Source organism: Megachile rotundata, chromosome 5, assembly GCF_050947335.1.
Source record: "Megachile rotundata isolate GNS110a chromosome 5, iyMegRotu1, whole genome shotgun sequence".
Taxonomy (NCBI): domain Eukaryota; kingdom Metazoa; phylum Arthropoda; class Insecta; order Hymenoptera; family Megachilidae; genus Megachile; species Megachile rotundata.
Genome location: NC_134987.1, coordinates 15,427,004 through 15,447,066, shown reverse-complemented (window position 1 = coordinate 15,447,066; position 20,063 = coordinate 15,427,004). Strand labels below are relative to the sequence as shown.

At 36.2% G+C, this 20,063-nt stretch overlaps 1 protein-coding gene across 2 annotated transcripts; it reads right to left on the bottom strand.

Annotated features, from left to right (window-relative positions):
- Positions 1–2,151: 2,151 nt before the first annotated feature.
- Cat (catalase) lies at positions 2,152–18,914 on the bottom strand. Of its 2 annotated transcripts, XM_003702658.3 has the most exons (8): positions 18,496–18,892; positions 10,571–10,745; positions 9,744–9,885; positions 6,952–7,102; positions 5,361–5,540; positions 4,438–4,629; positions 3,264–3,500; positions 2,152–2,659 (listed from the first exon to the last, which is right to left on the bottom strand). In XM_003702658.3, exons 1-8 carry the CDS (start codon positions 18,823–18,825, stop codon positions 2,258–2,260), a joined length of 1,809 nt encoding a protein of 602 aa, XP_003702706.3. In that variant the 5' UTR covers positions 18,826–18,892; the 3' UTR covers positions 2,152–2,257. The 2 variants fall into 2 exon arrangements, with proteins under 2 accessions (XP_003702706.3, XP_076388199.1); XM_076532084.1 differs by lacking the exon at positions 3,264–3,500 and having other exon boundaries at positions 18,496–18,914.
- Positions 18,915–20,063: the final 1,149 nt, after the last annotated feature.

Sequence of the window (20,063 nt, the reverse complement as noted above, 5' to 3'; positions counted from 1 at the left end):
GAGACAGAAAATATACGAAAAAAAATCTTAACTAAATATCTGAGATTATTTATAATTGCATAAATCTTTAGATGAATAAGTTACTTATTTTGTGGAGAATATTTACTGAGAATATTTTGAAATTTATACGAATATTTAATTAAAGTCATACACTTTATTTTTTTTATACAATATATTATACAATTATTGACAATTCAATGATCCACATCATATATTTATAATTTCGATATGCAAATTTTTACGTTATTTCATGCATAAAATTTGACATACTCGTTACATTATTTTCATTTCGAATATTATGCAGTAATTGTAATTTCAAATATGGACATTGTGCCATATTTTACAATATACATTGTAAAAGCTCTCGGACGTAACGTTTTCAATAATCCTTTTTTAGTCCACACACGTAGTTAAAATTATTTTAATTACTTTTAAATTCAGACAAATGTTTCATTAAACAGAATATGACCTTTGTCTGCAACTGAAATGTTTTATTATTCATACGAATATGTTTTTTCAAACTTTAATTCATTGCTTGTACTGGTATTAACTGAAACATTGATGACCTATACTTCCAACGCAAACTTTGACACGATATATGACACAATACAGTTGAACAAACGCCGTGTGCTTCCCCGTGATGTTTGCGGCTGGGTTTTCCAAACCGTTACTTCACACTGACATTATCTTCGCTGTGATTTTTTAATACTCGAATTTATTATCAGTTTTCAACAATGCGTATAAATATACTGTGGATATTAAGTAAACTTTAAGCTCTTGCTTAATTGTTGTTTAATGATAATTGCAGGTTTTTGTTATTATAATTACACTGTTACTTTGTTGTCTACTGGTTTTTATTCAATGCATGTGCAAGCTTTTCTTATTATAATTAGACTGTTATTTTGTCATCTATTAATACTTGTCTAATTATCTTAGGAAGCTTGATAAAATACATATACATTTTAAACAAATAATACAATTCAAATTATAAGTCTTGAAAATTGTTAGTAGCACAGTTTTATTCAATATATTTTACATCAAATTGTTTACATTCAAACTTAGATAAGATTGTGTCTTAAAATTTAACAACAAATCTGACATAAAACAAAGCATGTGAACACATTAGAAAGGCCCTTCATTCACTACAAGGTTCACCAAAGACAAGTGTCATTATTTGTACAGCTGGTCTTCTAATCGCACCTGTTTCTGATTACACCTTTTCTATAAAATTCAACTTCAGATATATCTTGATTTTTGAACCACCCTGTATGTTACAGCTAGACGTACCATTCGTGTTTACCACGTTCGATTCAGACAACAATGACACCGTGTGTGAGTACAATGCAACTCGTGTGTCTGCATCTCTTAAATCTCTCGTAAACTGAACACGAATGTCAGTGGGATTCACCGTGAACGCTGTCACAAGTTTTTCCTCGAAGATAACCTATAGGGTTATCATTGTTTCGCTACAAGGTGAACAAGTGTGTGCAGTTCCCGTTCGACAACTGTGTATTCCTCGAACTGTATAATTTGTCTGACTAATCAGTTTATCATAATTGACACACCGACGCAGAGCAACAGTTGTATATACCACAAGATGTAATTATAACTATGCTCAGTGCGATCATTTGACTTTCTAATTTAACCTTTGCACTTAGGAGGTCGGACGTTGATCTCTTTATGATGCTACTTGCAACTTTCAGCAAATTCCTTTCCTTCTTTCTTTCTAGTGACTATTAATTGAAACGGAGAATTACAACAAAAGTAAGAAGATCGAATGAAGTTATACAAATCAGGGTTTCTGTAAAAACATGTTTGTATGTCTTACAAATTTAATCGAACAATTATACAAGTGAAGAATTTGAAAATCTGCAATACTTTAAATATTTGTATTTATCTATAAACTATGGCAGTCGTGAATATTAATAAAGCGTGTGCAGTCTTCATGATTCAACTTCGAATTTCAAATAGATGTACAATAAATATTATCCCCTAATTGTGTCTGACTTTCCCGAGCTCCAAAATGCTGAACCTGATATTTCAAATAATTCAAGCCTTATAATATTTAGACCCGCCGCACTATTCTCATCCATTAATTAAATTCGTCACAAGCGTCGCGTGAAACGCAATTAAGTTCCCAAACACAGCGTGTAACCAAAGTAAATAATGTGCTTTATTCGCTCAATTAACAATTGCATAGTGTACGGATGTGTAGTATAAAGCAGGTATTAATTACAAGTAAAAAAAGAGTATAATTTTATAAACTGGCTGTTTTGCCGAACACGTTGATCTTCACGCCAACGTTGCGAAGACCCTCGGTAAGTCTTTTGCCAAGATCAGCGTCCACCTGCGTGAAGTTTTTCACAGCCCTCTCGATGAGGAACGTCGACGCGTTTTGGAGGTTTCCTACTATGTTGTTCACCAATCTCTTTCTCTCCTCGGCGTTCAAGACTTTATTGTAGAACAAGTTAGCTTGTCCGAAATCATCCTCGTTCACGGGCTCGTAACGGTCCACGTCACCGCTGACGAAGAACTTTGGTGAACGAACAGCGGGACACTCTTGGGGTCCGCTGAAACTGTTGGGGAAGTAATTTGGTGCGCCATTTTGGTTGTGTATCGCCATCAGACCGTCCCGTTGGTAGTTCATCGCGGAAATTGCCTGAAAAATTAAAGAATATTCATTGTTGATGTTCAATTACATTTTTTTATTTAGATTGAAGTGTTAATTTTCAAATTTTAAAGTTATGAAATTTTAAACATTCTGACATTTCCAATAATGTCAGAGAACATTGCTACACTAGACTCTCGTTATGTTGCCTTAATACGAATAGAGAAAATATTGATTCTCTAACGACTGTATTGAATCACAGTAAAAAAGGAGAAGTACAACAGCGCCATTTTCCTCGTTAAAATGGAACCATAAGTTCCGTACATAACCTGATTCTTATCACCCCCATGCAAATGTTAATAACGACGTTTTAATATTCATGCATCAGATACGGCAAAAGCAAATCCACCGATTTGTAACAATAATTTAAATTACGATTATCGTATGGTACGCGTAATTTATATTATCAGTAATTAATTTTGAATTACGAAGCAGCGTTGCGTGTTCAAACTCGTTCGATATAAACGAGGACGCATATTTTATAAAATATTGTTATCGTTTCTTCGTTCGTTAAATACAAGAGTGAAAAATTAACATTTTTTGGTTATATTGAACAATCGACTCATAAACGATTTTGAAACAGAAAAGAAATTACCTTGAACGGACAATTGACGGGTAATTGAAGATGATTCGGGCCAAGACGATGTCTATGGGTATCGCCGTAAGCGAATAGTCGACCCTGTAGCATTTTGTCAGGGCTTGGTTCAATACCAGGTACCAGGTGAGCCGGATCGAAGGCTATTTGCTCCACGTCAGTGAAGTAATTTTCAGGATTTCGGTCCAACACCAGCTTACCAACAGGAATCAACGGGAATTCTGTATGCGGCCAGACCTGTTCCATTCAAAATGAAAATTCCTCTTTAATCGTGCTATTGTGCCGCATACTCTTTTGTCGCGTATCTGCATATTTCATTCGAAATTATATTATTCGTCGGACTTATAGCTTTAAATTGATATAATTTATTTATCATTTTACGGTATTTCTGCCATCGAATCTGATTTCCGATATTTTAAAGCTGTACTATGTTCAACGTATTGATATAGCGGTGCTTTAACTAGCACTCCTTTCACTAGCGGTTATTTAACTAGCGGTTCTGTAGCTAGCGGTCATTTAACTAGCGGTTAACTAGTTGTATTAAATGAAGAATTGTGTGGTCGTTTCTTGAAGCACCTTCAAAATCATATAGCATAAGGTACTTTAAGAAACTTTTTCTACCATCCATCTTGTATTAAAAACATTAATAAAGTGTTTAGACAGAAATGTTTGTCAAATTCTGAATTTTAAAGAAATGTACTATAACCGTATGCTATGAAATCGTGTCTGAGCTTCTATTTCCAAAATCCAATACTTCACACATACAGGGTGTTCCACTTAAGTCTTCTAAATTATTTTCACTATAACATACAACTTTGAAAAGACAACACCTTGCACCAAATTCTTATACGTTCTAAAATCCACGGCAATCCGACTTTACTTTTGTGTATCTTTACCAATGAAAATAATTTGTACTTTCGACTGAAACACCCTGTATTTGTGATCTATTTATAAAACATAAGCATCTTTCAATGCAACCGAAACGGGCAGGCAATTATATTTTTGCATTTTTCTAATATATTTATAATCGAGATTGGACAGCAGGTAGCCACCGTTGCATATTCAATACTTTGATCGTTGCTCGTACATATCTGCATAAAATTTCAATACGATTAATCCCATGGTTAGTTACTGTTTGCCGAATGACATGACAGCAGTTTCAAATGAACGTTACCTTGGTCAAGTCAAATGGATTCCATTTGAACGACTTTGCTTGCTCCGGAGTCATAACTTGAATGGAGAACGTCCAGGTTGGATAATTATGAGAAGCGATGGCGTTGTAAAGATCCCTGATCGAGTAATCTGGGTCTGATGCGCTTAATTCTGCTGCTTTGTCCACTGGAATGTTCTTGATTCCTTGATCGGTCTGCAAAAGATTATTTTTTTACTCTACATCAATATCAGTTACTCAACATCAATCTACATTCGATACAGGATTATTAAGTTCTTTTTAAGTAGTATTGCTAAGAATCTTATTTAGCTCGTTTCGAGGTTTCAATTATTTTGGTCCACGTTTAATATATTGTTAATATTCTCTTCGGATCGATGCGCACGTTTAAACATTTCATCCGTTTGACCCAATTCGCGTAATTCTCTGTTAGTACGATCCGCCGTATTTTATACCACTCGCGTATATATTTAAATTGAACATTCATATCCGTTTTAGGAACGTATCTTCCATAACACAGTTTTTATTTTAATACGAAAGTTGATATCCGGGAAAATACGCGAATTCGCGTCTAAAATGATTCAGATTAACAATGGGCAATTTTATGACTATAACAGATATTTGATGTTTGTATTAAAATAATTTTACTTTGCTTAATTTCAACGAAGTTCCTAGTAAACACCTAATTAAAATATTTTTTAACATTTCTTAACACGTTAATATTCCTTAATATTTCTTTATATTTCTTACGTTTTTAATATTAATCCTAAAGTTCGAAAATCTTTCTGAACCAAAGGGAAATAAAAGTTCCAAACTCCAGTAAGTAATTAACCAAGTCGATGAAAATCAGGGCAAACTATTCCCAACTATACTCCCTTAATGGAGGTAACGATAACGCGTTATGGTATACAATAGCACGAAACTAGTACCTTATAGTGGAATTTACAGTAAACCATCTCGTTGTTGGCATTCACAAGTTTGAATGTGTGCGAACCATAACCGTTCATGTGGCGATAACCGTCGGGGATACCGCGATCCGAGAACAGGAACATCACCTGGTGCGTCGACTCCGGTCTTAGAGTAATGAAGTCCCAGAACATGTCGGCGTCCTGCGCAAGACAATTCAATTAACACACCGTTTAGAATGGCGCGTGATAATTAGGGAATGGATACACAGTAGAAAGCAGATACCGAACAATTACAGAGCAACGCTTCTAACGATCAAGTAAACGCGCAATTACACGTCTTTCGTGATACGTACATGGCAATGCAATGTTTCACACTTTTCAATTCGAATTTTACTGAAGTGATGACAAGTATTCTTATAGTTTCAATTTTTCTAAATTTTTACATTCGCAAATTTACAGGTTTTTGTATCTGCAATTACACGTTCAATCTACAGTTTACAATTTATACATTTATTAAATTTTCAAGACTGTAGATTTATAAAGTATAAAATTCGCAAGTTCTTAAATGATTAATTATATGAACTTTCAAGATGACTAGAAACTATTGGGATGTTTAGAAATATGAGTAACTTAGAAACTAAAGTACCAACATTTCTAGTTTATAAATTTTAATGTTTTAATGTTCAAAATTTCTAAACATCCTACTTGCTCCTAAAGTATTTAAATTTCTAACATCAAACAATTATAAAATTTCCAAACTCCAGAGTTCTCAAAATCCAAGTCCCTAAATTAACAAATTCTCAAGCACAAATATTCTTGAATTTCTACATCCCCAAATTCATTCATTCCTAAGTTTCTACATCCCTAAATTCATTCATCCCTAAGTTTCCAATCCCAAAATTTCTACATTTTCAAATTCCTACGTCCCCGGAATCTCCACATTCCCAAACACCAACGTTCCCAAATTTCTACATCCCCAAATTCCTACGTCCCCAAATCCCTACACCCCCAAATTCCCACGTCCCCAAATTCCTACGTCACCAAATCCCTACACCCCCGAATTCCCACGTCACCAAATTCCTACGTCCCCAAATCTCTACACCCCCAAATTCCCACGTCCCCGAATTCCCACGTCCCCAAATTCCTACGTCCCCAAATCCCTACACCCCCGAATTCCCACGTCCCCAAATACCTACGTCCCCAAATCCCTACACCCCCGAATTCCCACGTCCCCGAATTCCCACGTCCCCAAATTCCTACGTCACCAAATCCCTACACCCCCGAATTCCCACGTCCCCAAATTCCTACGTCCCCAAATCCCTACACCCCCAAATTCCCACGTCCCCAAATCCCTACACCCCCGAATTCCCACGTCCCCAAATTCCTACGTCCCCAAATCCCTACACCCCCGAATTCCCACGTCCCCAAATCCCTACACCCCCAAATTCCCACGTCCCCAAAATCTCTACATCCCTAAGTCCACAATTTCCCAATCTCAAGTCCCTCAATCTCAAATCCTTCAACAAAAAATCCCTAAACCCTCCGCCACTCTCACATACAAACCCCCATCTCCCAAACTTCCAAATGTCCAACTGTGAAATCACCATCGAACCTTCAAATGCGTAACAGGGTTCCTCTTCTGCGTGTGTATGAAGCTGGGAAAGAATAGAGGATCCTTGATGAAGAAGATAGGCGTGTTGTTGCCGACCAAATCCCAGATACCGTCTTCCGTATAGAATTTAACTGCGAAACCACGCGGATCCCTGTAAAGAGAAACAAAGAATTATCGAGGGTCGAGCGAATCGGTGCAGGTGTTGTTTGAAATGTGTTTCACGGTGATAAATGCTTTGTCTCGTGTCTCGTATTCCAATATCGCCGGGACTAGTGGGACAACAAATTGTGTCACCGGTTGAAATGCAGCGAAAAACGCGAAAAAAAGAACGCGCAATCGCCGTGACTCATTGGAAATTGTTGTGACAACAATTTCGAAAAAGGAACTTTTCCAGCCAGAAATGGCGGACGATTAATCACAAGGACGGCGTGTTCGTTCGCTTTTTCACGCATTTCCGCGCGGCCAACCCCGCTAATTCGTACGCAAGAAAAACGACCGCTTTCGAACGTCGTTTCCGGCACTTCTGCTGCTCGTAATTACTGTTAAGTACTGGCTACTTGAGTCACCGCTTCTCACCCATTAGTTTTGTTGTTGCGGAGGAAACGATTTTACGGGAACTAATTTTACGACGGAAAATCGGGAAGAAACTTTCCCCGAGAAGATGGAAGGACTCGGAAACTTTACGACTGTTGTTTGTAAGTTCGAAGTTAGAATACCTATGCAAATATTTACCCTGCGATTATAGACACTGGGGATTATAGACACTGTCAATAAATTTAAGTTACCGTTTTTTTTCGATCTATGTTTTTGCAAAAGTGGTCAATTTTTTGTGGTGAAAGTGGTCAATTTCTTCTTTGTAAATTGCGAGTAAGTTCGAAGTTAGAATTCCTATGTAAATATTTGTCCTGCAATTATAGACACCAGTGATTATAGTCACCGATGATTATAGACACCAGTGATTATAGACACTATCAATAAAAGTTACCATTTTCTTCCATCTATTTTTTTACAGAAATAGTCAATTTTTTGCGGTAAAATTGGTCAATTTTTTTTTGTAAATTGCGAGTAAGTTCCAAGTTAGAATTCCTATGCAAATATTTGTCCAGTAATTACAAACACCAGTGATTATAGACACCATCAATAAAAGTTACCATTTTCTTCCATCTATTTTTTTGCAAAAGTGATCAACTTTTTGTGGTAAAAGTGGTCAATTTTTTTTACAAATTGCGGTCGAACAAATGTATCTACAGCGAGTAGGGGTTGTAACTTGAAACGAGTTCTGCTCGTGGCAATTTACAAGTTTATCGGCCATTTCGGGTATTGATAAGGATTTGAGGCCGATTCTGAATACACCGTATGGTGGAAACAGAAATGTTCAAAATTATTTTTGTCACCGCGATCGACTTTTACAATATTTTCGCTTTATGACGTATACATATTCATGGGAACGGAATCAGGTCACTCCCGAGCTTAATAAACTTTTACATATTTCAATTTGCAAAACAATTACATGCATTTCGCGGTACTTCGTTTAAATAATATTTGAATTTTTGTGTTGTGGAAATTGAAGGGCAGTGTTAGTGACTGTGCGTGTTTCTAATTTGTTAATTAGACAGTTGTCTTTCATTTTGTTTGTCAGACTTGATTGTACTGATTTGAAGGAACATATTTCTAAGATATAATGTTGAATATTTATAGTTGAATGTAATTTGAATACTAATTGAACACGTTTTTTGTAGTTCGTGATTGAGGTTCGATGTGAAGTGGTAAAACTGAGGACTTGTAAAATGCTAGCACAATTATATAATAATATAATTATATGTTTATGTTGAATTGTATGAATGTGTAGGTGTATAGTAGTACAAAGACATGGCTGGTTGCGTGGATGCACAGTTGCATAATTGCATATTTGCATAGTTGCATAAATGCATAGGTGCACTATTGCATAGGTGCACTGATGCATAGTTTCACAGTTGCATGAATGCATCGATGCACCTGTGCAATTGTGCATCGATGCATAGTTGCAAAGTTGTAGAATTGAATAATTAGGTATTTGCATATGTGCATACTTGCATAGTTGCATAGGTGTGTAGGTACATAGTGGTATGATTGTATAATTGCACAGATGTACAACAAAATTAGTAGATGAATAGAATAGCAATGTAATAGTATGTAGCATAGTGTGAGAGTGAAATAATAGAATAATAGAAGTAGGATTATCAAATTGTAGAATAGCAAAGTGATGGAGTAATGTGACAGTAAAATAGTAAAATGGTAAAATGGTAAAATGGTAAAATGGTCAAATTGTCAAATGGTCAAATTGTCAAATGGTCAAATGGTAAAATAGTCAAATTGTCAAATGATCAAATGATCAAATGATCAAATGGTAAAATGGTAAAATGGTAAAATGGTAAAATGGTAAAATGGTAAAGTGGTAAAATGATAAAATGATAAAATGGTAAAATACTAAAATGGTAAAATGGTAAAATGGTAAAATGGTAAAATGGTAAAGTGGTAAAATGATAAAATGATAAAATGATAAAATGGTAAAATACTAAAATGGTAAAATGGTAAAATGGTAAAATGGTAAAGTGGTAAAATGATAAAATGATAAAATGGTAAAGTACTAAAATACCAAAACACCAAAATACCAAAATACAGAAATCCTAAAAATGATAAAGTAGTGAAACCATAAGGTAGTAAAGGGACAAAATAAACCAATAAAACAGTAAAAACAGCATAAGTTAAACAGAATAGCAAGATCGATATAAAAAGTAGAAGTTTGCAATTACCTGACGGTGTCTGCAGAGCCCACTTCGCCACCCACGGTGGAAAATCTCACAGCGATAGGTGTCTTTTTCCCGACCTGAGAGAATACGTTGGCCTTGCAGTATCTTGTGATGTCATGGGTAACTTCGAAATAACCGAACGCACCTGCGACCAAGCGACAGAAAAAGGATAATGCTTTGGAGAACGAGCTAGGGTTATAGGATCGTCGGGCATTCCGAACGTTTTATGGATATTTCGATGGTGCATATGTGACTTTTAGGCTTTCCCTCCACCTACGACTCGACAACTTTCCGGAACCGTTCTGTGCGTTGAACTTACAAATGAAAATCCATGAAACGAAATCGTGAATATAGGATTGTTAAAAACCAGAAACCCGTTAATAATATTACCTCAAGCTACGCTATACGTTATACAAAAAACCAAATAGCATGGAAGATATCGGAAAATTTTCAAAAAAAACGATTATGTTCTCACATTACAGAATATTGCACGAAAATTTTTATATCAAATAAAATCGAGTTAAATTACATTTAGAACTTTAATTTCGTCTTCCCTTATTAAACCATCTAACAAAATTAATATTAAGTAATAATCTATGACAACGTTCTATATGCTAATTGATAGTAATTGCCGATTTATTACTACAAATCGCGAACAGTAGCAACGCGACAAAGGAAATCCTGTACATTCGAGGAATCGAAGGAATCAAAGCCCCAATATCGTTCAGGATTTTCTACGACACGGAAAATCATTGTCGATGTTTGTTCTACGTTTTCTGTATCAGGGTGCACAATCTTCGATACGATAAGAACGTGACGAATCGACATACCGGCTCCTTTCGCGTGTACCACACGTTCTGGAATCCTTTCCCTCGCAAAATGCGACATTTCGTCTAGGTAAACGAAATCTTGTAGCAATATAGGTCCATTTGGGCCCACTGTGAGGCTGGCTTTCTTCTCGGCGATGGGTACTCCATTTCCGGTGAGGAGCACTGGGCATTTACCCTGCAAGATGAAGAGATGGCATAGATAAACAAATGCAGGGTTTCATATTGGTGTTATTATTGCTATTATTATTTACGGGGACTGTGACAATAGTAGAAGAAGGTGTAGGGAAATTGTAGGAAATCATAGGGTATTTTAATGGAAGTGTAGAGAGAGTAGGGAATCATGGAAAAGTAGGGAGAGACTGAGGAACGACAGTGAAAATGTAGGGAGAGAGTGAGGAGCCATTGAATTTCCGAATACCTCGATGGTAAAAATTTGTGAATTATCGAAATTTCTAAATTTTTAAAATTTGTGGAGTCCCAAATTTCCACTTTCACAAATTTCTATCGTTCCAAATTCCCACTCTCCCAAATTTCTATCGTCCCAAATCTCCACTCCCCCAAATTTCCACATCCCCAAATTTCTATCGTCCCAAATCCCCCCTCTCCCAAATCTCTATCGTTCCAAATTTCCACTCTCCCAAATTTCTATCGTCCCAAATCCCCACTCTCCCAAATCTCTATCGTCCCAAATCCCCACTCTCCCAAATCCCCACTCTCCCAAATCCCCACTCTCCCAAATCTCCACATTCCCAAATCTCCACTCTCCCAAATTTCTATCGTCCCAAATCCCCCCTCTCCCAAATCTCTATCGTTCCAAATTTCCACTCTCCCAAATTTCTATCGTCCCAAATCCCCACTCTCCCAAATCTCCACTCTCCCAAATTTCTATCGTCCCAAATCCCCACTCTCCCAAATCTCTATCGTCCCAAATCCCCACTCTCCCAAATCCCTACTCTCCCAAATCCCCACTCTCCCAAATCTCCACATCCCCAAATCTCCACTCTCCCAAATTTCTATCGTCCCAAATCCCCACTCTCCCAAATCTCCACTCTCCCAAATTTCTATCGTCCCAAATCCCCACTCTCCCAAATCTCTATCGTCCCAAATCCCCACTCTCCCAAATCCCTACTCTCCCAAATCCCCACTCTCCCAAATCTCCACATCCCCAAATCTCCACTCTCCCAAATTTCTATCGTCCCAAATCCCCACTCTCCCAAATCTCCACATCCCCAAATCTCCACTCTCCCAAATTTCTATCGTCCCAAATCCCCACTCTCCCAAATCTCTATCGTCCTAAATCTCCACATCCCCAAATTTCTATCGTCTCAAATCCCCACTCTCCCAAATCTCCACATCCCCAATTTCTATTGTCCCAAATCTCCAAATCCTCAAACCCCAAATTCTAAAATTTTCCAACACCCCAAATTCCTAAAATACCCAAATTCCCTTTCCAACTTTCCAACTTCCCAAACCTCCGAACCCTAATGAGCAATTCTAACGATGATCAAATCGTTTCTTATCACCATTCGTGACGATAACTATACATCGATTTCCAAAATAGGAAGAGTTCCCGAAAATTACACGATATCTAGTTACACGTTATCACGAAAACCGTACCGCATTTTCGAACTTGTGCAATCGCGTGATTCTGTTTTTTTATCGCTAACCATGACATAGTTCGAGATCTAGTTGCGATGTGGCAATTATCATCGTTCATCGCTGAAACTCTCCGAGATATCTAAACGGTAGTTTGCGGTACGTATATCGCGCATAAGTGCGACGCAATTTCTGCAATTCCGCGGACAACTGCACTGCGTCAATTATTCTCGTGTTCAATTATTCGCCTACTCTATGTGCGATTCTCTGGGAAATGCAAAGTAAATTAGGCTTAATAATCGCTGCACAGGTATTCTTTCAAATCCTTTAGAGTAATGTCAGTATTTTAATTGGGTGTATAGTAATTGTAGATAGACATTGTGGTTATGATTTTTATCTAGGTTTGTTTCAATAGCATGGTTTTGTTGATAAAATTAAAGCTAAATATCTGGGAGGACTCATAAACGTCACACGTAACATAATTTTTATTTGGGTTTGCTTAAATAGCCTAGTTTTGTTAATAAAATTAGAGTTGAGTGTCTGGGAGGACTCATGAACGTCACAGATTAAATATTTCACAATAACAGAGAGATATTAGGTAGTGTGTTAGGTAGCTGAACATTCTCAGTACCATTACATCAAGTTAATGTGAATGATTAACATTCTTTATTGCAAGATGAGTGTATTCGTTTTTTTTAAATCATAATCATTCACTTTAGACTACATATTCTGGGTCTAGCATTACAAAATAAAATGTTATATAGCATTGTCAGTCAGACATTTAATTTGTTAAAAATATGGGATTAATTAAATGGAAATGATACTGATGTAATTGAAAGGTATATTGAATGAGTTGAGGTGGCACTCAAAGGTTGGAGGAATAGAAATCTTATCAAATCAAACAGTAATATTTGTCGCAGGAAAATAGACGGTGAAGGGGAAATCCCTATTAATTCATTTGGAAATTTGGTAAACGGGAATTCCTGTTCGTGTACAAATTTGATTAATGGTTAATGGATATTAAGGAGGAAATGATTATTGTATTGTCATCCACTGCTGAGGAGGTCTTGACATGAAAGTATTAGTATACTGGTTTTTCACGCTAATACATTAAACAAACTTTACGTAAATTTATTAGAAAATTTGTTGTTATAATAATAATTCAATGTTAGACTAAATTTGATAGATACAGTTCATTATTATTAGCCTTCACTGGGTCAACCTTTATTATAATATAATACAAATTTAATGTAAATTTAAATACAACCTAAATTCCAAATCTAATTCAGCACTAATCCTAACCTGTTTTATAACAAATTTCTAAATCTAAATGCAATCGAAATCTAAATCAAATTTAAAACCAAAAGCCCTAATTTAAGTTAACACTAACTTAATATAAAACTAACCTAAATCTAAATTAACCTAAACTAACTAACCTAAACTAACCTAAATCTATAATAAATCCAACCTAAATTCACTCCAAATCTAACTCCACAAATAAATGTCCCCATCGATTCCGATAATATATGATACATTTATTACATCATTTTCACTTATAGCCTACACATAGATTGCACAAGAACAGGTGATTCGTAGGGAAAGATACGTGTGAATCACGCAATTATTGATCCACCACCATTGTAAAGCGCGAAATAAAAAATGCAATTTCAAACCTTGCACCTAAAATGTTACACAACAATTCTGTGCCATTTTTCCTGCTCATTAACCTACTTCTCCTAAAAACATTACACCCACAAGTGTTTTCATCTTTCGTTAAATTGCAGTTGAATTTCATTTTTCAACTTTTTGATACTCACATTTCATACGGAATGCGAACTTTCAGTTTGTTCGCGATTATACTGCTGTTTACTTTTTTCGATATTTCGCTGCCACTATCATCGAATAAACTTCGGTTATCAATTACATAAGTGGCGGCAAAAATTGCTTCTTCGCAGCGATTAGTTGTTTCATTGTGACATGTGTATACACGTGGATGTATCACGATATTCAAAGTTCATGCATCAATAAAATATGCAAGGTTAAAAAATAGACTCCTTATATGAACATTTTATAGAAAATGCAGAAAAGAAGAACAAGTTTCATTGACTGCCATCATTGAAATTTCTTAATGGAACATTTGCTGTATTATAAAAATAATGTGCATAAAAATGAATATGAAAATTGGAGGAGTAATATTTAACTCAATAGAAGATTTTTAAAATTGAAAAGACTTGTTACATTACGAAAATAACATCTTCTTATACACAATTAAGAAAATGAAAATAAATTTCATTAACCTACATCAGTAAAATTTCTGAACGAAAAATTTGTCGGACTAAAAAATTAATATCCAGAAAAATTAATAATAAAATTTGAAACAGCAATATTTAACTCGACAGAAAATTTCTAAAGCCAGAGACATTTATTCAGAATTAAAGTTTAAATTTGTCAAAGGTTGATTTCCTGGGACTCCATTAAACTCTAACAAAATTAGATGTTCCAACAACCGAACGCGATGACGGAATAGTTTCCTAGAATATTTCCTGAAATCGTATCATTCATTCATAGAAACATTATTGCGCAAAATGGCTCGGAGTTGCGATCGTACTAACACCTTTCTGTTATTGTACTAACATAAATACAAATAAAACCAGTTAGCAATAAATTAAGTCGTTGCAGAAAGAAAATGTACAAGATACCCAAATTTTCCAACTCCAAATTCCCCAATTTCAAATTTTCCAATTCCAAATTTCCCCAATTTCACACTTTCCAATTCCAAAACTCCCCAATTTCCAAATTTTCCAATTTCGAAATTCTCCAATTCCAAATTTCCCAATTTCAAAATTCCCCAATCTCCAAATTTTCCAATTCCAAAATTCCCCAATCTCCAAATTTCCCAATTCCGCAATTTTTCAATTCTAAAATTCCCCAATTTCAAATTTTCCTATTCCGAAATTCCCCAATTCCAAATTTTCCAATTCCAAAATTCCCCAATTTCCAAATTTCCCAATTCCAAAACTCTCAAATTTCCAAATTCCCCAATTTCCCAATTCCAAAACCCTCAAATTTCCAAATTCCCCAATTTCCAAATTTCTCAATTCCAAATTCCCCAATTACAAATTTCCCAATTCTGAAATTCCCCAATTCCAAAACCAGTTAGCAATAAATAATAATTGAAAATAAACGGCGCTTATAGACGAAGTTTATCTGGTTGTTTAACTTGCAGAAAGAAAATGAACAAGATACACAAGCTTACGTAATGCGATCAAATACTTCTCATCGTGAAATTATCCATTGCGAAATTACGGGGTACGTTTTCAAAGCGATGATGTTTACCTGCAATCATGATTTCCTTGCAACTCGTTTACTCATGGAAATTTACGTTCATTCATTAGCGACCACTTCAAACGCTAATGGTCGTGCGACTGATCAGCAAGTATTTTTAAAATAGGCTAAAGTTGCGGGTATAATTCAGAATTTTGATTTCCCTGATCCAACTCGATATGTTTTGTACTTGTTTTGTATAAGGTTTTGTATAAGTGGTATAAGGTCATCTTCCTGTTTCCCATCCCACGATCTTCCATAATGCTATCTACAGAAAATTCTGATTAATTTCACTATCTACCGTAGCGTATCGTTATCGTCATCAGCGTGAACAGGAAAACAATGTTCGGTACTTAAGCTAACGTAAATATACCAGTCATTGGAATTTAGTCACGAAGTTAGGTCATATTGAAAATTAGAGATGCGAAGGTATACACGTATGGGAATGTAGAACAGTGATATTGGAAATTAGAGATGCAAAGGTGGAAAGATATGGGAATATAGGAGCATAGGTATATGAGCAATTAGGAGTCTATTAATGTAAGAATTTAGGAATGCAAAAATATAAGAGTTTAAGGATATAGAAAATTAGAGATGCACAGGTGGAAACTTGTAGGAATATAGAACACTAGCGATGTTGATAATTAGAGATGCATAGGTAGAAACATATGAGAACATACATATGTAGAAGCATAGGTACATGAGCAATTGGGAGTCTATTGATATAGGAACTTAGAAATGCAAGGATATAGAAGACTAGAGATATATAAATACAGAAATGTACAGATCTAGATATCCACATGTTTTGAGACGTAGGTATCTTGGTATCCAGGTGCCTTTGGATGTAGGTATTTTGGGATCTAACTAATTTGGGATCTAGGTGTCCTTGGATCTAGGTGTCTTTGAATGTGGGTATCTTGGGATCTAGGTATCTTTGTATCTAGGTGTCTTTGAATGTAGGTATCTTGGGATCTAGGTGTCTTTGGATCTAGGTGTCTTTGGATCTAGGTGTCTTTGAATGTAGGTATTTTTGGATCTAGGTAACTTGGGATCTAGGTATCTTGGAATATAGGTATCCACCCATCTAGGTATCTACCCACCTAGGTATCTACCCATCTAGGTATCTACCCATCTAGATATCTACCCATCAAGGTATCTACCCATCTAGGTATCTACCCATCTAGGTATCTACCCATCTAGGTATCTACCCATCGAGGTATCTACCCATCGAGGTATCTACCCATCTAGGTATCTACCCATCTAGGTATCTACCCACCGAGGTATCTACCCATCTAGGTATCTACCCATCTAGATATCTACCCATCGAGGTATCTACCCATCTAGGTATCTACCCATCTAGGTATCTACCCACCGAGGTATCTACCCATCTAGGTATCTACCCATCTAGGTATCTACCCATCTAGATATCTACCCATCTAGGTATCTACCCATCTAGGTATCTACCCATCTAGGTATCTACCCATCGAGGTATCTACCCATCTAGGTATCTACCTATCTAGGTATCCACCCATCTAGGTATCTACCCATCTAGGTATCTACCCATCGAGGTATCTACCCATCTAGGCATCTACCCATCTAGGTACCTAGATATCTAGGTTCCTAGGTATCTAAGAATCTCGATATCTTGGTATCTATGTATCTAGGTATCTAGGTCTCCAGGTCTCCAGGTACCTAGGTATCTAGGTTTCAGGTCTCCAACTATCTACATATCTACACAAACATACATCTCCATCCCAAGTTCAATCATTTTATTCCAATTCCACCTAATCAGCAATCACAGACGTTTTTTGTCCTCCAATTCTCTGCCTGCTCTCTGCCTCGTTAAACCAGCGCATTTTTAAGATATATGTGACAGAAGTCCTGGGAAAGAAATAATTACGCCGCGCTTTCAAACCGGCCAGGGCGATAAGTCGATGAATAAAACATTGTTCGTCGACTAAACTTCCACCGATGTCTTTGATTCCTGTCCTTCTTTTACTCAATAATGTACGAATTACGATTCATATTCAAGGACGTAGAAACACTTTCGCTGCGGTTTACTTTGACAATGTTTATGTCGCAAATAGTACTTGATAAATTCATTAACTTTCCTGGTATTTTCTTGCGAGAGATAGGTGGCAAAACGTGTATGGTAATATTTGATGAACGAGTGCGCTATACTGCGGTGCTAAATATAGCACGATTTTAAATATAAGAACACGTCGTTCAACCGCGCATATTCTTGGTATTCTATTATTGTTTAAACAGTTTCGTTTAATGACAAATAATTAAAAATACTTATAGTGTAAATGTATTACGGTACAAGCATAACTATGTGTAACAATTATTGATTATTCAGTTACAAACACCTCTGTTTGCGTGTAGTAATCAATAGTAAGCATTATAGTGACAATGAGTGCAATCAATGAAAAATGTACACGTACATCCTTTTAAACAGATTAACATTTTTTAACTCGCACTAGATTCAATTTTGCTGAGTCATTTGTTACAAATATTTCATTCGAGCTTGTAATAAAAGTTTAAACAAATTTGTTAAAATTTTGAAAGGTATATTCTATTAGAAAAGATTAATGAATACTTTCTGCGCCGACTGTTCAAAGGAGATTACTTTCCATATACTCTGTCAAAAAACAAGAAAATAACCCTTGAACCGGTTACTACACTTGAACCGCACTATCATTATCACGAGGCTCTTTCACTAACGTTATGAAACCTAAACGCGCAAAAGAATTTATCTATCGTAAATACTAATTATGATTGATTTTCTGAAAAACATATTTGAAATTGAAAACAAACATCGACTGATCTGTCATATCGATCAACGCCTGTTGTACCGATCGACCGGTCGATCTATATCGATAGAATTTTTCGTTTGAAAAATGAATCTCCGCATCTTCGATTTGAAACAACACGAAGCAACGAATATATGCTATATAAAATAGACATCGATAAAAAAAGATGCAACGGATGTTGATAACACATACCCTCGCATTTTTCTTGTAATTTGTCAGCTGTTGAGCAGCAGGTTCTCTCTTCGTTTCGGACATGTCTTCTTTGGTGTCTCTTTTGCAGCAGTACCTTTTAAGCGACAGTCGATGGAAAGCCAGTGTGAGTATAAGTTTTCTGGTGAGGAGCGCGCTTGACGGCGGACCGGGTTCTGAATAGCAACTGGTCAGTTGCAATAACAACGGACTTTTATCATGTCGATTGACCGATGAGTGAAAAACACGCAACGGAGCGGTGTTACGTATCGGTGCTCGGCCCCACGCGACCGCACGAACTACTTGAATAAGGCCCGAACACCGCTTCGGCATTCTTCGGCGACGATCGTTTCCCGCCTTTGAGTTGAATCTGTGTGTGTCTGCCCGCTCGAACACAGTTGCAGGTCTCTTTCTTTTTGCAACGGGCATTAGGAAAACAGGAAACTGAAAAAAGAGCGAGAACTTTGCAGAAATGGAATGGGCGAAGCGTTGTGGACAAAGAACAGTAGTCATATGCGCAGTTGGAAGATAATTGGCTTTGTTACAAGGTTTTGGCTTTTCTTTTGAATGGATTTGGTGTCAGGGGTTGGCGATACAGAGAATGCTGGAGAGTTGTAGGTTTGGGATTTGAGAATTTGGGGGTTTAAGAGTTTGGCGATTTGAGAATTTAGGGATTTAGGAATTTGGGAATTTGAGAGTTTGGAGATTTAGGGATTTGGGAATTTAAGAGTTTGGGGATTTAGGGATTTGGCAATTTGAGAATTTGGGGGTTTAAGAATTTAGGAATTTAAGAGTTTGAAGATTTAGGGATTTGGGAATTTGAGAGTTTGGGGATTTAGGGATTTGGCAATTTGAGAATTTGGGGGCTTAGGAATTTGAGGATTTGAGAATTTGGGGATATAGGTATTCGACAGTTTGGGAATTTGGGAATTTGAGAGTTTGGGGATTTAGAAATTTGGGAATTTGAGAATTTAGGGATTTAGGAATTTGGGACTTTGAGAGTTTGGAGATTTAGGGATTTGGGAATTTGAGAGTTTGGAGATTTAGGGATTTGGCAATTTGAGAATTTGGGGATTTAGGAATTTGAGGATTTGAGAATTTGGGAATATAGGTATTCGACAGTTTAGGAATTTGGGAATTTGAGAATTTGGGGATTTAGGAATTTGGGAATTTGAGAGTTTGAGGACTTAGGAATTTGGGGATTTGAAAATTTGGGGATATATTAGTATTTGGCAGTTTAGGAATGTGAAAACTGGCGAGTTTCAGATTTTAGGAATTTGGGAATTTTAGAATTTGGAGTTTGAGAATTTGGGAATGTAAGTATTTGGAAATTTGGTTGCTTGGGAGTTAGGGTATATGGAAATTTGAGAGTTTAGGAGTTTTAAGTATTTAGAAATGTAAAAATTTATGGATTTAGATATGTTCAGATATGTTCAGCATTATATTTTTTAAAGAAACGTCATACAGCAGAATTTTCTAATGGCATTATCTCACACTAGAGTCATTATTCAACGCGATAAGCTAGAATTTTTAAATTCTTCGCAATATAGTAAACAGGTATCCAATTTTTA